Source organism: Botryllus schlosseri, chromosome 3 (genome assembly GCF_051294905.1).
Source record: "Botryllus schlosseri isolate E-star chromosome 3, Bs_hap1, whole genome shotgun sequence".
Classification (NCBI taxonomy): domain Eukaryota; kingdom Metazoa; phylum Chordata; class Ascidiacea; order Stolidobranchia; family Styelidae; genus Botryllus; species Botryllus schlosseri.
In genome coordinates, this window is record NC_137238.1 from 18,858,763 (window position 1) to 18,881,171 (window position 22,409).

A 22,409-nucleotide genomic window follows, 5' to 3' on the forward strand; every position below is an offset into this window, starting at 1 on the left:
AATTGCATAGTATATTCATATAGAAATGAACCCGAATATTTTTGGCTGACACTCGACAGGGGTAATCATCAGCAACTAGTAGAGAACTGGAAAGAATATATAGGTCTACAATGTTCTATCCAATTCTCTACTAGTTGCTGACGATTACCCCTGACGAGTGTCAGCCGACAATATTTGGGTTAATTTCAATATGAATATACTATTCAGTTGAATTTTTGCTATCAAACACAATAAGAGGTTTAGGCTACACACATCATATAATAAGCAATATTTCAACTTTCACAGTGAATGAAGCACAGTTGAAAAAAGTTTAAATTCAAAGTTGTTGTACATCAGCATCTTTTCTACTGAACTTAAGTTACCATGAAAAAAGTGTGTGTGCCATTGACAGCATAATATCAGGTATCACAATGAGAAATGAGTAGCTAAGTTTAGTTAGTTAATTCAGTCTACATTAGAACATTAGAAGATGAATACCTTGGTGGCACGGTCATTGATGAAAGTTATTTTTGAACAGCCCTAATATACATATAATAATATATCCTAAAACTATTTCTTAAAATACAACGTCTAAAAAGTAGTTTGGCCTAAAAATGTCGATAAAAGGAAGTCCAAAAACAACTTCTAGAGCACGTCAAGTTCTACAAGTTGGCATTACTAACTTGATTACTCGTAAAAAGTAGAAGTACTTTGTGATAGACCACCTCTGATTTCTACCCTCCTTCCCACCTATTATATCGTCGCAGTGAAATCAAAGTGAGTTATGTCTAGTTTTCAAATTTTGAAGGTCCATTTTTAAAACATGAAAATTTTTTTAGCCATATCTTGGCCATGGTTATGCCCGCTTCATTAGTTCAAAGTTAATCAGGGCCAAATATATGGCTGAAAGAAGATGAAAACTTTACGTAAAGACAATTTTCTCCAAATGTGGAAAATGGACATAAGCTATTGGATTCCACCAGTGTTGGGATCAAGTCACTACCTTCGAGTCACGAGTCATCTCGAGTCATTGCAGATTTTGACTCGAGTCAAGTCAAGTCAATCAATTTTCGAAGGTGACTCGAGTCAAGTCAAGTCACTCGATTTTTGGAGGTGACTCGAGTCAAGTCAAGTCACGAGTCAAGTCACAATTCAAGTCAAATTGAATCTTCGACGTATGAGTGATGATTCAAAGTGATAACATTTTGCCAGCTGCGTGAAAGAGATTAATTGGCCATTTAGCTTGAATCAAATAACGAATATAAAGTTAAATATACAAGGAAAAAGGCGATGTATCGCACGCGCACACGTAGAACTTGCTAATAGAATACGTGATTAACTAGTTACATGCTACAGTCTGTTACTATCAGCCAAAATGAAGGATCGAATACGAAGCTTCGAGAAGTTTAAACAAATTGATATGGTACATACACTACCCATCTACAACACACATCCGTGAGAATATAAACGCATCATAGAGGAGGGTTGGTAAAGGTGAGCACTGCTCAATGTAAGCGCTGAGCCGACTAAGAAACAGAGATACGTTTCTATTAATCTTCTACTACTACGACGCAGTGTTGGGATCAAGTCACTACCTTCGAGTCACGAGTCATTTCGAGTCATTGCACATTTTGACTCGAGTCAAGTCAAGTCAATCGGTTTTCGAAGGTGACTCGAGTCAAGTCAAGTCACTCGATTTTTGAAGGTGACTCGAGTCAAGTCGAGTCAAGTCAAGTCAAGTCACAAGTCAAGTCAAAATTCAAGTCAAGTAACCTTTTCGTAGTATGAGGCATGATTAAGTCATTACATGTTGCTAGCTGGCAGAAATAGAAATTGAGTGGTCACTGATTTTGAACCGAGGAACGAATATAGAGTTAAATATACACCCAAGAAAGCGCTGTATCGCTCACATATACGTAGTCTCAGTTTATAGTTACCAACCAAAGTAGAGAATAGAGAAACGAATTGATATGATGCAATACATTACCCTTTACCCATTTACATATCGATATGATACAATTCGAGCCTGTGACACAATTCGAGCCTGTGACAAGGGTTGAGGAGTGTATAAACTATTCGAATTCAAAATCAATAAAACAAGAGGTTTGGTTATAAGGTAAGAACAGAGAACAGAAATATATAATTTTCTATTATATTACTTCACTACTAGTTCACGACAACGTAAGCTGTAAGCTTCAATCACTTCGTTTATGGTCAATTTATTTGTGAGAGAACATTGGAGGGTCAATAAAACGCACGATCATTGAATGATTGGTCGCACTCACGGGTTACACCAGCGTTTCGCGAACAATCCGAACATACGCAAGATACAGTGATTTTTATCGACACCGATTAATTGATGACTTGGAGCATTCCGAGTCACGAGTCAATCCACATTTCTGATACGCCGAGTCAAGTCAAGTCATTTTAGCAAAGTGACTCGAGTCAAGTCAAGTCATGCGAAAAAGGTGACTCGAGTCTGACTCGAGTCAAGTCATGACTCGAGTCATCCCAACATTGCTACGACGACAACGTAAGCCATTATCATTTCGTTTGCGGTCAATTTGTGATGTAACAATGGAGGACCGGTGGAACGTACAATAAGTGAATGACTGGTTGCTCTCACAAGTGTCAGCGCCGTATCGCGAATAATCCGAACGTACACATGATGCAATGATTTAGTCGACACAGTTTGCTTATTGATTACTTGAAATTGACTCGTAAATTTTGCTCCGAGTCACGAGTCAATCCACATTTTTGAAGCGTCGAGTCAAGTCAAGTCAAGTCATTTTTGCAACGTGACTCGAGTCAAGTCAAGTCATACGAAAAAGTTGACTCGAGTCTGACTCGAGTCAAGTCATGACTCGAGTCATCCCAACACTGGATTCCACTGTGATGATATGTAGCAGGCAGGATGCATTGGACAATGTCACAAAGGCATTGACGGTCAGTAACAAAGATATATTTTTTCAAGTAGGCTACTCCAGTGGTACGGTAATCCTTTTGGATTACTGCAATTCTGCCTCAACAGTTTCATGTTCAACTCTGGTAGCCTAATTTACAATATTTTGCTGAGCGGGCCAACGTAGTATTTTGGCGGATTCACTTCCTTCACTAGTCTAGAAAGTAGGGAAACAGGTTCGCCTAAAACACCAACACAAAGTGATAATCCGAAACTACCAACATCAATAAACCACGGCATATGAAGAGGCAAGAAACTAGAGGGAGACTGAAGTTTAAAATTTAGGAAGAATATGGTCGGCAAGATGTGACACTAACAAATAAAAAGAACACATGATACCACGCGATAAACACTAACACACGTAAATACATGACCAGAGATAATGATAGAATGCTAATGAATTTTCAAAATGAATGTATAGGCCTATTACAAATATGAAACAGACTTGACTCAAGGCTATTCACAGTAGAAAATAACAAAATTCACAATGTGTAATCCACAGTGGCATTTGGAGAAAAAACTATCCATGACAGGATTGAAATCTAATCCTAAGTATAAATTGAAAACTCGATGGTACCCAGTATGGTAAATAGTACTAATCATCGGTTAGAGTCATCATGTACCTCCTGGCTTCTATCTCGACTCGTATCGATTTCAAATAACACAGATCAACTTGCCCGCAAATATCTTCCGGACATTCGCCAGTCAGGTATAGCTTGTCACTAATGTAATAAAAGGATTTCGGGACACTGCTGATTGCAATGCCTGGTACAATGGTCCAGCAATCTATTTTCGGGTCGTATAGTGACACGAAGGAACCTTCCGAATGGCTACAAAATGTAAAAACTCTACGGTCATAGCACAAGGCAAGACCGTTGGGGCAAGGACCAAGCATGCTCTTGATACGCACGCAAAGAGTGGTCGACAAATCAAACACAAATGCATCAGGACCGGAGTTACTCATTATGAAAATCTGTTTCTCCGATGCTGTGATGAAAAACTGATTTGGGAGCCTACCTTGCAGACCATGGGAAGCCAACTTAGAATCTACACCAGTATATTCATATATATAATTGGAAGTTACCATGAACACACTACTGCCTATTCCAATACATCTAGAAAAACAAGTACTACCGTCATTTACAGGGTCATGACATTGAGTTTTACGACAAGTATCACAATACATCTCTATCCAAAAATAATTTTTCTGAGGCGGCACAACCTTCCATTTGCCCTGATGCAACTGGTATATTTTAGCACCGTCACCAGCATAAATACAATCGTTGTGATATATCACGCTAACATCTCCACTGAATTTTCCAGGAAAGGGAATAGCAGGCAGCCATTTTCCAGATTTAACTTCATACTGGAGAATCATTTGACTTCCATCATCAAAGTACATAATTTTTGAGATGCTAGTTTCCTTCAGCGCCGGATACGGCTCATCTGTCACATCACACATTGCAGTCAACCTCAAGCACTCGTTAGATTCATTGACGAGCGGCTGAGACAAGACCTTCTCCTTCAAGAATTTTTTCGAGAAACAGAACAAACGCATGACTCTGAACAATTTCAAAAACTCATCCTTCCTCTGCGCATGGTCGTAATTGATCCAGGACAAGATACCGTTCCACTTCAGCGTCTCGCAAATTCTCCCCGTCACAGCGCATTCCAATAAATCCAAGCAGTGCATTAGACTATCGCACCTCGATGATTTGAAGTCATCAGTTTTGATGAATTTTTCAAAATGTATTGCCAAAAACGTGCCGATTTTACTGGTCAATGATTCCTTGCAATGTAGATTGGACAACACTATCATTTCCGCACAATTCTCCATACTAATCTTTTCTGCTAGGAACTCCACGCAATGCCTGGCCAAGTCTTCAAGCCGCATCATTTCCGATAAGTGAAGCATATCGTTCACGGTTTTCGCAGAAATTTCAGCTTCACCGGAATACACAAAATCCAGACATTGTTTCACAACTTCTGTGGAGATGTGCGAAAAATCCACGACTCCAGTGCGTGCTTCGTTTGTGTCGTTCGAAAACATAGCCTCAAAATACTCAGTCGCAGATGCGAGAACATTTTTGTGAGCTTTAAACTCGGAGTCCGAGCACTTGATCGTGACGTCACAAAATTTGCCGTCATATCTCAACCTCTGCAATGATGAAATAAGACCGTTCTTGAAGCATTCGGACTTGACTATGATCGCAGAATCATCCATCGTCATCAATCAGATACTATACAACACTTGTTTACACACTATTAGGACACCTGAGTTCCAAAACAGGAATTCGTAAAACTGTTACTTGGTTTTGGTAATATAATAGTAGGACCAGGCAAAATCAAAAACTTGATATATTCTATCTAGAGCAAAATATTGAGCTCCAAGTCGAGTACTCAGCTTCGAGTCAAAGTGGAGTATTTGAGTATCATGTATGATGACATCATAGCAGTGATAATAATTCGAGAGTTCAAATACGTACTATTTGAGCAACCATAAAGAAAGAAGAACTTCAGCAATACACACAACAAATCTAGAAGTGCACCCCATGATCACTAATTTACGACAACCATATTTTGAGATCCAAAAAAGAAGACACCTTCTACAAGGTACAAAAGGTATAACAGCGGACCAGAAATCGGTAACTCAGATATTTTTAAGGGAAATATTGTTTGGTTGACTTAAAAAAGGTCAAAGGAAATTTTTACGATAGAACTCCCGAAAAACCCGTTGGGGCTCATTTTTCTTTTTTTATTTAGCCAACCCTGCCGTTCAGTACAACGGAGTCCAATTTTCACATCTATTTCAACACTTCTTCTAGAAAAAATGGAGAAATTCCCAGAAAAGAGAGTATTCGGGCGTCCTGGGAGTAAACTTTCGATTTTTTGAACAAGACGTCAAATCCTTTTAAAAGAGGACATACGGTATCCAGACATACAGACATTTATTGCTTCGTCAAACATAAAAATTTAACTGGAGGTGACGATATGGCCTATGAAGGCCTTGATACTCGTCACCTCCACGGCAGTGAAGTAATCGAGTGTATTCATAAATAAATATCCCTAACTAATTACACTACTCAACTGCTTCCCGGACACAAAAGTCAGTGTAGGCCTACATCACTGGTGCTAGAGGGTTAGGCTTACCCGTGGAGGTGGGTGTTGCTTCCGGACTATTTTGCACCTCCTCTTTACCGATAGACAGGGTTGCCATTGACGTGGATAAAAAAATTGAAGGCAATCATTGAAATAAAACATAAATTGCACATTAGGATCATGGTCATGAGCAAAAACTAGACCAAAGTATCTTAGGTTCGAAAACAATGACAAAAATTTCCTTGATTCGGCCATTAAAAAAACCTTGTCAGGGGTGGGTAAACTTTTGGCTCGACAGCCTCATTCAACGACTGAACCCATCCACCCTATAGTAAAATTGGGATCATAAACCAAAACGCAATCTTTTATTTGGGTGTGTGACCAGGAATGGAGATAACAATTAGAAACAAGTCAAATATTGATTTGCGTCAGAAACATTCACAAGATTTTATAAGCTGGTCTTTTTGCCAATCTTCATAAGAATAACTGAATCTACTCTTGGTATACCGCTAGGACACACGTAAAGCTGACGACATCCTAACTATATTACCATATCTAGATAGATATCCCTGGCTTCAGCAAATGGCTTGCTGTGTTACTGTTGAAAATTTGCTGCCTTGACGTTCTTTTGTGCGGGTGCAGACTACGTCAACATAATTTACTGTCGTCTCAAACATGTTATTAACTCAGTTGCTTAATTGCGCAGCTCATACATACAGCTCATCAATATTATCCTATAATTAGAATGTTCGGCTCACAGTGGTCTTCAAAATTGGAGCAAACGGATTAATTTACGACAATACTGCATTAACTCAGACGCCGAAACAGTAATGCTGTTCTGACGATTAATTGCCAACTGGAAAGCATTCATCTTCAACTTTTCTCTTTTTATATTGCTTTGAACAATTGATCATAAATGAGTTGTGACCACCATAGCCGCGAATGAGTTGTACCTAACTGCACATACAGAGGACCAATATACAATTATACATCGATAAGCTATGAGTCGTTTTAGCCAAGTTGGCTACAACATCAATAGTAATTAACTTGCTGACCGGACCAATCTAAAATCACGGATGATGTTATTTCCGTTTACACTTTCTTGGATGTTTAGTAACCGAATCCTTTTAAAATGTGGCGATGAAATTAAAAAGACACTATATTAACAATATACCTTATCATTACCAAAGTGAAATATGTTCAGAAAAAGTTTAATCAAGTCACTGAAGTGATTGATTTTTAGTAGGCCTACGCATTTTATCGATATTTTTGATAATGTTAGTAATGGCTTTTGTGGGCCGCACAAAATGCTGTCAAGGGCCGCGGTTTGCCCGCCCCAGTTGCATCTTGTGCACACTCTAGATCTGCAAGGAAGATTGTTGGAATCTCGCTGATCACATTGCTCAACAACCATCGGGGGCTATTTCAAGCACGATAGTGCACACTATAATCTTTTGGATTTAGATCTTGACCGAACTGAGGCAATTAACAATAACATATAAATACAGCAACTACATATTTTATATCTAGGCCTACCGTCCTACACGTCAAAAAGAATGAACAAGGTTTACTAATGGCTCAAGATGAAACCCGTGTTGCCATACAGCTTGTTACCAAAATCTTTCATGAAATTGATGCAGGTCATTGTACTAAATGAGTCTAAAGATCATAAATACATGTAATTCAATCGGTTATTGCAGTACACCTCTTCCCTTTCATCTCGACTTTGATCGATTTCAGGCATTCCAGATCAACTTCGCCACGGATGTCCTCGGGACTTTCCCCGATGAGATATAACTTGTCTGTGATATAATAGTTCATTGCAAGGCCAGTAGCATTTAGGTCTGGTATCGAGGCATACCGGTCTATTTTTGGGTCGTAGACAAAACCTCTGTTCGAAGCATCAGTGATAGAGTTGAAATGAAACAGATACATCCTATGATCATACCAGAAGGCGAAACCATTTTTCCAGTTGGTAATGGGACAGATACGTGAACATAACGTTGTTGATAGGTCAAATAGAAAAGCTCTATCCCCGCAATTCATAATGTAAATTACGTCCCTGTATGCTGTGATGAAAAAATCTCCCGTCAGCCCTTCCGGCAATTTGTGTAACTTCAACGTTAAATCTGCCGTCACATATCGATATACATGCTGATGGGTGACCATGAAAACACTATTGCCGATTCCCACACACCTACAATAACAAGGGTTGGGCGTGTGTCCTGAAGAATGTGGCTCTGGAGTTGTCACATTCCATTTTCCATCGCGGTATTGATGCAAGCGTGCGCCGTCGCCTACGTAGATGCAACCTTTGTGAGAAATCACATCCATTTGTGTCGAGAATTCGCCAGGAAACGCAACAGAAGGCAACCATTCGCCAGAATTGATTTCATATCTGGCTATCATTTGACTAGCATCGCATATGAATAAGAATCCCTTGAAATTTTCATCCTTTCTAGTAGAGCAGAGCTGATCAAAAACACTGCTCACAGCTATCAGTGCCAAACATTCCTTCGATTCAGTGATAAGCGGCTGCGACAAAATATTCTCTTTCAAGAAATCTCGTGTCAAGCATGACAAGTCGACGGTTTTGAAAAGATTGAACAACTGATCTTTTCGCTGCTCCGGCTTGTAATTAATCCAAGACAGAAGACCATCCCATTTCTGCGTTTCACACATCCGGCCACTCGCAGTGACACGCAGTAAATCCATGCAATGCAAAACGCAGTCTATGTCCAACGATTTGAAGGCGTCAGTTTCAAAGAATTCTCGGAAATTTTTTGACAAAAAGACGCCGATTTTGTCACTCAACAAGTCCTCGCAATGGAGATTAGATAACACTATCATTTCAGAACAGTTTTCAATGCTGATTGATTCTGCTAGGAACACAACACATAGTCGAGCTAGCTCGTTTATTTGGGTCATTTCGGAAAAGTTCAGCACCTCTCTCGCCGTATCCTCGGAAATTTCGACTTCCCCGGAATATATGAAATCCAGACTCTGTTTTACGACATCTACGGATGTGTGGGAAAAATCAACGATACCAGTGCATGCCTCCATCGTTTCGCTCGAGAACATGGCCTCAAAATATTCCGTCGCGGAAGCTAAAACAGTTTTGTGAGCTTTGAATTCAGTGTCGTCACACTTGATGGTGACATCGCAAAATTTGCCGTCGCGTCTCAATCTTTGAAGCGACAAAATAAGATTGCCGGGGAAGCTTTCGGACTTGGCTACGATCGCAGGAGCACCTTCCATAGACCTAAATATTATAAACTAGTGTATATGTTATAAGACACCTTAATCGAAATGAAGAGGATCATACAAAATGATTACGGTAGCTCATTAACATGTCACTGCTAAACATTAAAATATATAACTACTTGCATATTGCAGTGAAAGAAGCACATGAGGAAAGTGTTAAAATTCATAGTGCCTTCCTAAGTTCCTATGCATAAGCCACATCACTTCTTTGGAACCATGTTATAAATTTCAAAAGTGTGTCAGATTTTATAACAGCATAAAATCAGGAAACACGGCGACTAATTAGCCAATAATTTTTCATTTCATTCTACTAGGACTTGATTGTCACACTTATACCATAGACAGAACTATAACGAGATTGATGGGTAGTCTATCTGTATTTGCAATTGCACTATATCATGATTTATTGTCGAAATTTAAAAATGGCACACTCGAATAGTAGAAGACGCACCAGGCATCATCAGCCTGATGAAATGAGTAACATGAGCTTCCACAGAATTCGAAGCATGCTAATTGGTTCTGAAGAAGTTATACGCTACTACCTTTTTGGTAAATTACAGGGGAAAGGAGTGATTTTCAAAGCAGATCACACCATACGCAAACAAAAAAGTCGCAGATATTTTTGAGACAAGAGGTGACTGGCAGTCAACGACAATAACATGAAGGTGAAGACACTCTGATATGCTACATTGTAGACAGATTTAGTAAATAAATTGAAATTGCATTAATGTTAGTAATTGAACAAAATCTGTAGATGAATAATTGTACGATTAGTAGGCCTACAAGTGGAAGACGTAAAGTACAACACATGTAGTATTGTAAAATTACAAAAATATATTCTGACTAGATGAAATAGGTTTCAGGGCGATGGGGGTTGAGAGAACTGAATTACACTTAATCGAGAAACTGGTACCATTGTTATGTTCAATAGGTGAATAAACTTATTAATAAATCTAAAATTTCAGTTTAGATTCAAGTATTGTTCAAAATAGCGGTAGGCCTACTGAAATATCGGAAACTATTCAAATTCAACCCAATAACTTTACGTGGTCAGAGAAAGGTCCGGCAAGTTTGAGTTCCTGAATACGTTGTCAAGCGGCAGAGAATGTGAATAGGGGATGTTCTCCAGTAGAGGTGAGGAACCGGTTTACTTCAATGTGCCATCATGTTGATCTTCATGGGGTGTAGAGCAATTTTACAATTTATAGTGCTCTGTACCAGCAACAGAAGAAATATTCATATCAAATCCTAATTATGTTGTGAGCCCGCTGGCGCTGGCCAAGCACCTAGTGTGTAAGGTTCTATTTCAATCCAATAATAAAAATCAACAGGTGGGTAAGTCCATGTCAAATCAACCGCTCTTATCACCACTGGGTCCTCAGATTGCAATGAAAATGGAGGGGTAAATCTGGTATCCAGTTCTGACTGCAGCAAACTTAATTTTGTCAAAATTGGTCAACCAATCACTAAGTTATCGCATTTTTAAAAATGGCCATTTTGTGCTCACCCAACCATGAAGTTCAATTAGTTTTACATTACCTGTTACAGTAACGTTTACAAACCAGCATAGTCAAGTACTTGAGAGTGGATTATGGTGTCTAATGATAGAATAGAAGAAACTCTTGCTATTGAAGGGAAAATTGTCACTTAATCAAATGGGGTCAAGGGTTAAAACCCACCTCATAAACTGACACTTTTCAAAATCGTTCATGCGTAACATGAACTTCAATTATATCTAGCGTAGTTCTGTCTACACGAAAATTGGAAAGTAACATGTCATATGAAAGCTTGTTTGGAGAGGAACATGGCTGACATGTTTTGCTAACTAATATTTGATGGATAGTACCTCTAAATTAACTTTACATAATTACTTCTGAATCCATGGGGTAATTCAATTTGAGATTAATCAAAAGAGGGATTGGGTATCTCTTAAGTTTCAGATTTTTCTGAAATTTGGCTCAAAACACCATGAAGTACATCTAAGTAAATATCAATTTATTTTAAATGAATTACATAAGTAGTTTTCAAGTTATTGCATGATAAAAAACAAGCTTTTTATGCTCATCCAACCGCGACAATCAAGTAATTTTTTAGGCTGATTTGAAATTTTCTGTAAATAAGCTATTTTGGTAATTAGAGAGTTGTTTTATTTGTTATGTTGTATAAATTGATCTATTCTATCATACAGGACAAAAATTACGGATTTCTGGTTGACATCCCAAAATATAACTCATTAACCCCAGAAACCACTGAAGCGTAACAAGAATATTTCAGGGGTCTCTCTCTCATTTCTGTCTGCTTCAAAATTTTTGTAAATGGTGTCAGATGAGAGCTGTTAAAACAAAGAATTTCTAGAAAATGTGTAACATGCTGGAGTTTGTCTCAAGGTAACACAGCAACTAGAATATCGAACATCATTTTTTAGGAAAATCACTACATTTTCATGACCTGAAATATACCCTGTTTTCAAAACTTTGTAAGTAAATATTACATAAAAACTTGTTTTCTAAGGAATCTGTGTTACAACAGCTTTCATTTGCTACCCTTCATAACTTTTTTCAAGTAGACAGAAATTAGAGGGAGACTCCTGAAATATTGCCATGCTTGAGTGATTTCCAGAGGCACTGTCTTTCAACTTGAGCTAAATTCTGGGCCGTGCACCAAAAATCATTAATTTCGAACTTGAATGATAGAATAGATCAATTTATACAACATAACAAAGTGAACAACATTCTAATGTCAAAGTAGCCCATTTACAGACAATTCCATATATACTTAAAAACAGCCCTACAATTTCACGGTTGAATGGGCATGAAAAGCATGTTTTTCATCATGCGATAACTTTAAAATTACTCAAGTAATTCATTTCAAATAAATTGCGATTTAGTGAGCCACACTTCATGATGTTTTGAGCCAAATTTCAGCAAATTTCAAGCACTATGTGGTGACGAAATAATTTTTTTTGGTTGATCAGACATGGAATTACCCAGTTGAAAAGGATACAAATAAAGGACAGCAAACATCTAATATGCATCACTTTCTAAATGCTTATTGTTCTCAATTAGTTATTCTGGAGCACATCTTGCCATCACGGATGCCATCCATCTTAATCTTTATAGATCTCAGATACTCCAGATCAACTTGCCCACGAATATCATCAGGACTATTGCCAATGAGATATAACTTATCTGTAATGTAAAAATTCTTTGCCACTTTTTTAGTCTCGATTTCACTTATACGATTCCACATGTCCATTTTCGGGTCATAGACATAAAAAATGCTGGATTTATCACTCCACTTGTCATATTGAAAGGAATAAATTTTATTATCATACCACAGAGCAAATCCGTAAGGCCAGTTGAAAGGGTACTTTATACGGGAACAAATCATTGTTGATAGATCAAGTACAAATCCCGTATGTCCACAGTTCATAATATAAATTCTGTCACCAGCTGGTGTAATGAAAAATGCAGAGTTATGAGGCAGGCCTGCCGGAAATTTGTAGGACTTGAATGTTAAATCTTCTGATGAAAATTGATATACATACTGATGAGTGACCATAAACACACTCTGTTTTATTCCCACGCATTTACAATAGCAAGGATCGGGAGGATGTTCCAAAGTAGGTGTCCCCAATTCTGTCACATTCCATTTTCCATCAGAGAAGCAATGCAAGCGTGCACCGTCACCAACGTAAATGCAACCTTTGTGGGATATGACATCCATAGATGATGATATTTCACCAGGAAAAGCAATAGGCGACAACCAACTGCCAGATTTGAGTTCGTACCGAAGTATCATTTGACTGTCAGTCTCATAATATAAAAATCCCTGAAAATCTGTTTCTGTTTCCTTTTGTGGACTAAGTTGATTAAAAATACTGCTCACAGCAATAAACGCTTTCGACTCATTAGATTCACCCACAAGGGGCTCAGATAAAATGTTATCTTTCACGAAATCGAGAGACAAAAATGACAAGTCGATCGTCTTGAACAGCTCAAGAAGCTTATCCCTTCTCTCTTCAGGGGCATAATTGATCCAAGACAAAATGCCGTCCCATTTCAGCATTTCGCACGTTCTCCCGCTCACAGTAACTTGCAATAGATTCAAGCAATGGAAGATGCATTCGATATCCAACAATTTAAAGGCGTCTCTTTCAATGAATTTTTTAAAATGTCTAGCCAAAAAGATTCCAATTTTATCGCTCAGCGACTTCTTGCAATGCAGATTAGATAAAACAATCATTTCCGAACAATTTTCCATGTTGACTGATTCCGCCAGGAATTCTACACAGAGCCTAGATAGCTCTTCTAGCTGCATCATTTCAGAGAAGTTAAGCAGTTCTTTTGCTGTATTCTTAGAAAATGAAACTTTTCCAGAATACACGAAATCCAGGCTCTGTTTTACAACATTCAATGTCACGTGGGAAAAATCAATAATTCCAGTGCGAGATTCCTTCGTTTCATTCGAAAACATGGCATCAAAATATTCCGTAGCAGACGCTAAAATAGTTTTGTGAGCTTTAAATTCAGTGTCTTTGCACTTGATGGTGACATCGCAAAATTTGCCGTCGCGTCTCAATCTTTGAAGTGATAAAAAGTGATTACTTTGGAAACATTGCGAATGAGCTGAAATTTCGGCGTCGGTCATTTCTCTTGCTTTACTATCAAATACCACTATGTCTGAACCCAGAATAAATACTGCTAAAATGACAAAACAGGTACGGTAATAATGTAACAGTCATCAGAATACGGTACAACTACAACATCAAGTACTCCGTATTATAGCAAGGGCCCAAAAGGGACCAGGATGTGTGTCTAAGAAATCACTGCTCAAAAGATTCTGTGTCCTAAACATAAAAGATGTGCAGAAACTAGAAATTGTCAAGTTTATGTATCAGTTCCACTGCGGCCACTGCCCCGAAAACTTCAATGACTTCTTTACCTAGGTATAAAAAGTGCATAAGTACAGCACACGCGTGTCCACGTCGTCCAACTATCATATGGTGAACAAAAAAAATCAACAAATATTGTTTGTGAAACAGTATCTCGGCGGCAATCCGACAGTCATCGAGCATGTCCAATTGTCCATTGTCCACACACACTACAAAAAAAAATCAGACAAATTTGGTCTCAATGTCTCAAATCGATTTTTTACAAAAAAAAAGTCTTAAAGACCAATTAGTCTTACCAAGTACTTTATGCCTCAAAAGTATGCCAGAAATTGATCGAAAATAGTAGCAGTGCCTTGGGGGCATCCTTTTCAATGTTAGGGGTCTGACTGAGCGGAGGAGGGGAAGGATGAGAGAGACCAGAAATTTCAGTGTTGAGATGATCCTGTACTAAGTTTACAAGATATTCACTAGATATAGTTATCAAGGTACATGCCACTTACTACTCACATGTACTATTCAGATCAATATATATATGGTTGTCTGAGTCGAAAATAGCATTTATGGTGAGTGGGTAAAATGAGACCAAAAATGCTGCACAATTTGTCTTAAAAACAAGACCAAAAATACTGACACAGCAAAAACTGTCTTAATAAGCACAATATGTCTTATGAGATGCATTTTATTAGTCTTATTTTTAAGACCAAATAATTGTGACAATTATATATGGTCTTAAACAGCTGAATCAGTCTCAATTTTAAGACCTCAATTCATCAGTGAGACTGAAATTGCTGAAAATGAGACTAAATCATCCTCATTTCTTAAATTTGAGACCAAATTTGTCTAATTTTTTTTTGTAGTGCACAAGTCAAAATACAAACAATTTCTACTGAATCGATACTAGTTAGCCCCTTTTTTCATCACCTGTCCTTTTATATCATCTTCTTTTACTTTTCATTCAGTGTGAATGCCTCCTTTTTTATATCGATTTGTTTGATTAGATTGATTTTTATATCGCCTAGGCCAGGTGGGAGTCTGATATCGAATACTACTCCAAGTACGACTTTCTGCTGCCAGTGGGGTAGTGCGTTAATGTCACAATTACTTTTATCAGAGGTTTATCAATGTCAGACTTTATCTTTGTGGTCCCGCGGTCTGTAGACTAATTTCAAAATACCGAGAATACGTCTGCAATCTCCACATTCTAATAAAATATTTGGCAGAGATGTGATATTGCTAAATGCCTTTCTGCTGCCAAATATGTAGCGTGGCTAAGTCCCACAGCGCCCTTCAATCAGTCTCCCCTACCTACCGCTACGGCGCTACCACAGGCCAGGGTTGCCAGACATGTTTTGAGAAAATAGACTCTTTGTTAATCACCTGGAATTCCAGTTTTATGTTGTAAATACTGTTATAGGATACCGAATCCACTACCTACAACTATACACTGAATCAAACTACAATACCTGCTATGATCTCAAGCCTTTTCCAACTGAATATAAAATGGTAAAAAAAAACTTTTTGTGCTATAATATGAGAATGAATAAATTTGATGAATTTTAATATGAGAATAGTTTCTTTAACTTTGGAACTTATCCAACTCCTATACTTAATTTTTAGGGTTTTTCACCAAACAATTCTTCGGTTATGTTGGAAGTTTCTTTCTCCAAAATTTCTATCAATCAATCATCAAGTACTATATAGGGTAGGCCTACTCTTCTTCAGACTTTTTCTGCTATAGTTAGCTTCCAGCCATGTTCGATGCTTTTTCGTCCACCTGTTCACAAATCCCTATTTACAATTCCAACACAGTTTACATTCTACAAAAACAAATCCAAATCGTCATCTTCTATAGTGTTTCCACTCGAATCTTTGACATTGCCATTAACATTTTCGGTTGCCGGTGAACCCAGCCCTCGGTAAACCCAGCCTTACAAACCCAGCCCTCGGTAAACCCAGCCTTACAAACCCAGCCCTCGGTAAAACCCAGTCCTCGGTGAACTCGGCCCTCGGGAAATTTTGTATTCACGGATTGAGTAAGCGGGGGAGATAACGCGACGCTCACATACTCTACTTGTTTGTTTTGTGGTATTCATGGTGTTTCTCGAATACTATGGACCTCGGTGAATTCGCCCCCGAACAATTTTGAATTAAAGCTGGGAGCTGGGATATTAGGGTTGGCGGAGGTAGGATATTAGGGTTGGTGGAGGTGGGATATTAGGGTTGGTGGAGGTGGGATATCAGAGTTGGGGGAGGAGGGATATTAGGGTTGCCGGAGGTGGGATATTAGGGTTGGGGGAGGGGGGATATTAGGGTTGGGGGAGGTGGGATATTAGGGTTGGGGGAGGGGGGATATTAGGGTTGGGGGAGGTAGGATATTAGGGTTGGTGGAGGTGGGATATTAGGGTTGGTGGAGGTGGGATATTAGGGTTGGGGGAGGTAGGATATTAGGGTTGGGGGAGGTGGGATATTAGGGTTGGGGAGGGGGGATATTAGGGTTGGGGGATGTGGGATATTAGGGTTGGGGGAGGGGGGATATTAGGGTTAGGGGAGGGGGGATATTAGGGTTGGGGAAGGTGGGATATTAGGGTTGCCGGAGGGGGGATATTAGGGTTGGGGGAGGGAGGATATTAGGGTTGGGGGAGGGGGGATATTAGGGTTGGGGGAGGGGGATAATAGGGTTGGGGGAGGGGGATATTAGGGTTGGCGGAGGTAGGATATTAGGGTTGGTGGAGGTGGGATATTAGGGTTGGTGGAGGTGGGATATCAGAGTTGGGGGAGGTGGGATATTAGGGTTGCCGGAGGTGGGATATTAGGGTTGGGGGAGGGGGGATATTAGGGTTGGGGGAGGTGGGATATTAGGGTTGGGGGAGGGGGGATATTAGGGTTGGGGGAGGTAGGATATTAGGGTTGGTGGAGGTGGGATATTAGGGTTGGTGGAGGTGGGATATTAGGGTTGGGTGAGGTAGGATATTAGGGTTGGGGGAGGTGAGATATTAGGGTTGGGGGAGTGGGGATATTAGGGTTGGTGGAGGTGGGATATTAGGGTTGGGGGAGGGGGGATATTAGGGTTAGGGGAGGGGGGATATTAGGGTTGGTGGAGGTGGGATATTAGGGTTGGGGGAGGTGGGATATTAGGGTTGCCGGAGGTGGGATATTAGGGTTGCCGGAGGGGGGATATTAGGGTTGGGGGAGGGAGGATATTAGGGTTGGGGGAGGGGGGATATTAGGGTTGGGGGAGGGGGATATTAGGGTTGGTGGAGGTGGGATATTAGGGTTGGGGGAGGGGGATATTAGGGTTGCCGGTGAATACAAAATTTCCCGAGGGCCGGGCTCACCGAGGGCCGAGTTTGTAAGGCCGCGCTTGGCGCTTGCGCAATCGTGATCACGCCGTGACTGCGTGATCTACGCATGCCCTGACCTCCTTACAAGATCGACAAATCAGTGGATAATAACATTATTGGTTTAATAATTCATAATAATACTTGTTAATACACTTAATTACAAAAGTTCCCGAGGGCCGAGTTCACCGAGGGCTGGGTTTTTCGAGGGCTGGGTTTGTAAGGCTGGGTTTACCGAGGGCTGGGTTCACTGGTAATCACATTTTCAGCTCATTTAGCGACATACATTTACTTGAATAGCTGTAGTTGGATGGTATGTCCCAACTGCTTCCAGAAAGGGCCAAATATTGAAAATAAAGGGCCAAGGGGACAAATTAATTTTTTTAGGGCCAACTGCCTCTAAAAAGGGCCAATCTGGCAACCCTGCCACAGGCAAAACCCGACTCGGCCCGCTGCAATCGCGCCGGGAGAGATGTTACGTGTAGTTATAGAGATTATATTGAAGTTCTGTACTCCAGTTTTATGATGGATGCTGCATTGACGATGGTCCTCTCTCGCCACCTAGCGGGTAATGACGAAACGACCTAACGCTGGTTCTGTCAATCAGCCAAATTACTGTTGTAGAAAAACAGGGGTGTAATCAGAGGTGGTCAAAGTAGTCAAAAAAGCTACTCAAGTAGAAGTAGAAGTAGTGACGAAAAAAATCTACTCAAGTACGAGTAGAAGTACTTCTTCCATAGGCAACCTAAAACTACTTGAAGTAGAAGTAGAATTGACTGACTTTAAATCTACTCAAGTAAGTAAGTAGTTGTGAAAACGATCCTAATTCGTTCACATGGATTGTCAAAAGGTGCAAATTGAACTATGCGAAAAGTGCCGAGCTCGATTCATATTGATGCATACTAGGAGGTATCCAATTTTCGACAGCATAAGCATTCGTCACCATCATGGGATGAAAATGATAGTATTGATATGGAAATGCGATACTAATCCTCTGTTTTCTCGAACAACATGTTTTCGAAAATATCATGGTATGGCGCCCTCCCCCATATTATAAGGCCCGTAGTTTAGTCGAAGAGCAGTACGGAGAAGTTGTTTAGGATAGGGTGTCGTGTCAACACTTTGCGCGATTAGTAAACGTTAATAAAATATGGTGTACCGTAAAAATGCCATATTGTGTAGCTTTATTTCCGGAAATTAAAGGCATTACCACACTTGCTTTTATACTTTAACATGTATGTTATCCAGACAAAAGAAGTGATATTAATTAGAAATCAAAATATATGATACTGGGAATTTAAAGTGAAATATAAATACTATACTTGAACAGCTTCTTTGAGGTACAGAACTTCAATATACAATTGAATAGTATATTCATATTAAAATGAACCCGAATATTTTCGGCTGACACTCGTCAGGGGTAATCGTCAGCAACTAGTAGAGAATTCGAAAGAACAGCGTATATCAACAATCGTAACACAAAATATGACGTCACCAGCACGAAATGTCGAATACGAGAGCGTTCAATGTACTATTTTTAGATGATACACGTAACTTTTTACTGTTACGACACAGTGAAGACCAACGTGATTTTCACGACAACGCAACTGCTCCCCGCAACACGTAAAGACGTGCTACCCGCACTTCAGCAAAGCAATGTAGTTTACGAATTTAAGTGCCACTGTGATTGTGGCTACGTGGGAAGAACGTCAAAGCGCTTGCAGGAACGCATAAATCAGCATGTCCCTAGATTCATTAGAACACGCTCGATGAAAAGCTCACCCTTAACTCACCCGCTCAAGATTGATGCGGACCAATCAAAGGCCATAAATTCTGCAATTGGCAAACACTTGTTGGATAATCCCGCCTGTGCGAAAAATTATCGAGACGACAGATTTCGTATACTCGGAAAGCGTCGCTCACACTTTCATTTGTGCGCCTTGGAGTCGACTTTTATCAAAATACACCAGCCAAGGCTGTGTCAACAAAAAGAGTTCGTGTATCATCTAAAAATAGTACATTGAACGCTCTCGTATTCGACATTTCGTGCTGGTGACGTCATATTTTGTGTTACGATTGTTGATATACGCTGTTCTTTCGAATTCTCTACTAGTTGCTGACGATTACCCCTGACGAGTGTCAGCCGAAAATATTCGGGTTCATTTTAATATGAATATACTATTCAATTGTAAATACTATACTTCTAAAAGCAGAACGTCTATTTCATGTCTTTAGTCCAGAAAGTTTCAAAGGTGGTATGCTAAAACAGCTTTAAAACTAGAAAAAAGTCAGAGTCCACTTTTCCAGATTAGGACACGCCATGGACAATGGACAATGGACATAGACATGCTAGATTACGATATGATAAGTAAATGCTAGATTGCGAAACATCAGTTTAAAACGTTGTGATGAGCCATATATACTGTGATGAAATATTTCATATGGGCGATGGGCGACAATGTGGTGTGAACGGAGCCACGCCAACCTGCTACGTATATTATATTCACCGATACTTTCGTAAAATCATACTGGTAACTCCATGTCCACTGCGCGCGAAGCGCGACGAAAATTCTGGTATTTACTCAACTTTTATAAAAATTCCTCAGGCTGTCTTCCTGATTTCAGGATCGAACTACTTCTACTTGACAAACTGAAAATAGCGAGAAGTAAGTAAGTAGATCACAAAATATTATGAAGTAGAAGTAGCGAAAATCAGATATACTTGAGTAAGTACCAGAAGTAGATGAAAACTACTTGAGTACTTCGAAAAAGTAGAAGTACTTCGTTACTGACCACCTCTGGGTGTAACATAGGGCTGGGGCTGGACACAAGGATTCGAGTACTCGAATCTGAATCGAGTATCAATTTTAATCACTCGAGTCGAGTAGTAAAATACGACATTTTCGAGTACTGAAATTATATACGCTCCTCGCAACTGAAAGTTATAATTTATTATCGAGAATTATAGTTTTGATACTAGCTGTTTTCCACTGTATAAGCCTTGAAACCTTGATTGCCCGTGTCGCAGCATACGAGAGATAGTACCAAGATACGAACGTTACGGGAAATAACACATTTGAGAAGTCATGATCATCCATCCCACAACATTGGCAAGAAGTTCATTGAAATCAGTACGGTCGAAAAAATACCAAAGTATCTTTAATGTGACGGATAACAGTCATTATGTTAATTGTGGTATCATAAAAGGGACATATTTGAAATTTGACATAGTACATTCTGTTGTGATCGCGACTTCATAATGAGTGATACTCGAATACTCGACTCGAAGCGTAATTCGTCATTTAAAATCGAATCACTCAGGTAGGCCTACTCGATTTTGCGCAGCCCTAGTTGTAATGACTCCAGCCATTACTCAACTCACTCGAGTCAAGATTTTCTGATGACTCGACTTGACTCACGTCATTTTCTAAAAATACGGAAATGATTCGACACGACTTGAGTCAATCTGTGTATCGACTCGACTTGGACTCGAGTCGTTCCGCATGACTCATCGACACTAGGACGGCCAAGACCGACATTACCTTGTAATTTCGAAGAATAGTAAAGTACACTATTGGTATACTGGTACTTTGAAAATGTGACAAAAAACTGCTAAAAGTGAGGAAAAATCGTATATTATAAATGCGAACCATTCGTCGATATCACCAAGAAAGTTATAAATGGGTTTAACAAGTCTTTAACTGGATATTGAGCAGTCAACACAACGACTTGGACTCGGACTCGAGTCATAATTCCTATACCGTGACTCGCTGACTTGGACTCGGACTGGACTCGGTGGTGAATTAAAAATGACTCGACTTGACTCGAGTCAAAACTATAAAATTGAGAATGAATTGTGGGTCGGGGCCTTGTGACTTGATTACAGCCCTGTAGTATAATCAAAAAACCTCACAAGCTAAAATATATAATATAGATCAATCCATATTATCGAATCAATATTGACACAGAATAAACTCTCTCTATCTCTCTCTTGCGGAAGAAAATAACAATTGGCCAGCCGTCCATAGGCCTAACTACGTATAGTGTGTTGTCAGTTCTATGATTATTAGGGATGGTGTGAACATGAGGTTCACGTTCGCGGTCTGTGTATGAACCCCGGAAATTAAGAGGTTCGCATTCACAACAGAACCATAATAATAGGCTTACCATATTTTGGAAATCTAAAAAGAGGACACTTTTTCAGAAATTTGAGACTTGCAAAACCGGAGAAGAATTCTCAAAAACCGGTGAATATTTCCCACTTCGTGACCGGTTGACTAAAAAAAAGCCAACTTTTCGCTCAGAGCTAAAATCACCGTTTTTCACTCCGAAATACCCGCCGGAGCGTCACTTCTGTGCTAATTTACAGCATATCACTCGCAATTTGCTCGAAATCTGACCTGAATTTTCCAAAAAGAGGACAAAATCTCAAAAAAGAGGACAAAAGGGCGTCCTCCGAGGACACTTTCAAAAAAGTCAAAAAAGAGGACAAATCCTCCTAAAAGAGGACGTATGGTAACCCTGTTTCATATTTATTGCAATTTAACTGCGGGCCACTCTATGCATGGCGCTGACGATATTAAAAATCAACACTATACGAGCATGCCCCTTCCCCTTTACAATCTCAAATGTTTTACTCGCTTTGTTACAGAAGTTTGCTCGGAGTATCCAGCTTTCCGTTTGTGAATATTTAGTGACTCTCTGCTGTGAGTTTGACCCGCAATCACACAACATCACGAGAGAAATACGTAGTCAGCGAATGATGCTTATTCAACCAATCAGTGCGATGGATATCGTTTTCTGATGCAAAAAATCTAGCAGGCGTACGGGGTCAACCTTGACTTCATATCTTTACTGCATCATTAAAACCAAA

The 22,409-nt window shown here is 39.5% G+C and overlaps 1 protein-coding gene across 1 annotated transcript; it reads right to left on the reverse strand.

Moving 5' to 3' along the window:
• Positions 1-3,414: 3,414 nt before the first annotated feature.
• Positions 3,415-9,306, reverse strand: LOC145435396 (uncharacterized). Its single transcript, XM_080312672.1, has 2 exons — positions 7,726-9,306; positions 3,415-5,173 (listed from the first exon to the last, which is right to left on the reverse strand). Exons 1-2 carry the CDS (start codon positions 9,296-9,298, stop codon positions 3,537-3,539), a joined length of 3,210 nt encoding a protein of 1,069 aa, XP_080168798.1. The 5' UTR covers positions 9,299-9,306; the 3' UTR covers positions 3,415-3,536.
• Positions 9,307-22,409: the final 13,103 nt, after the last annotated feature.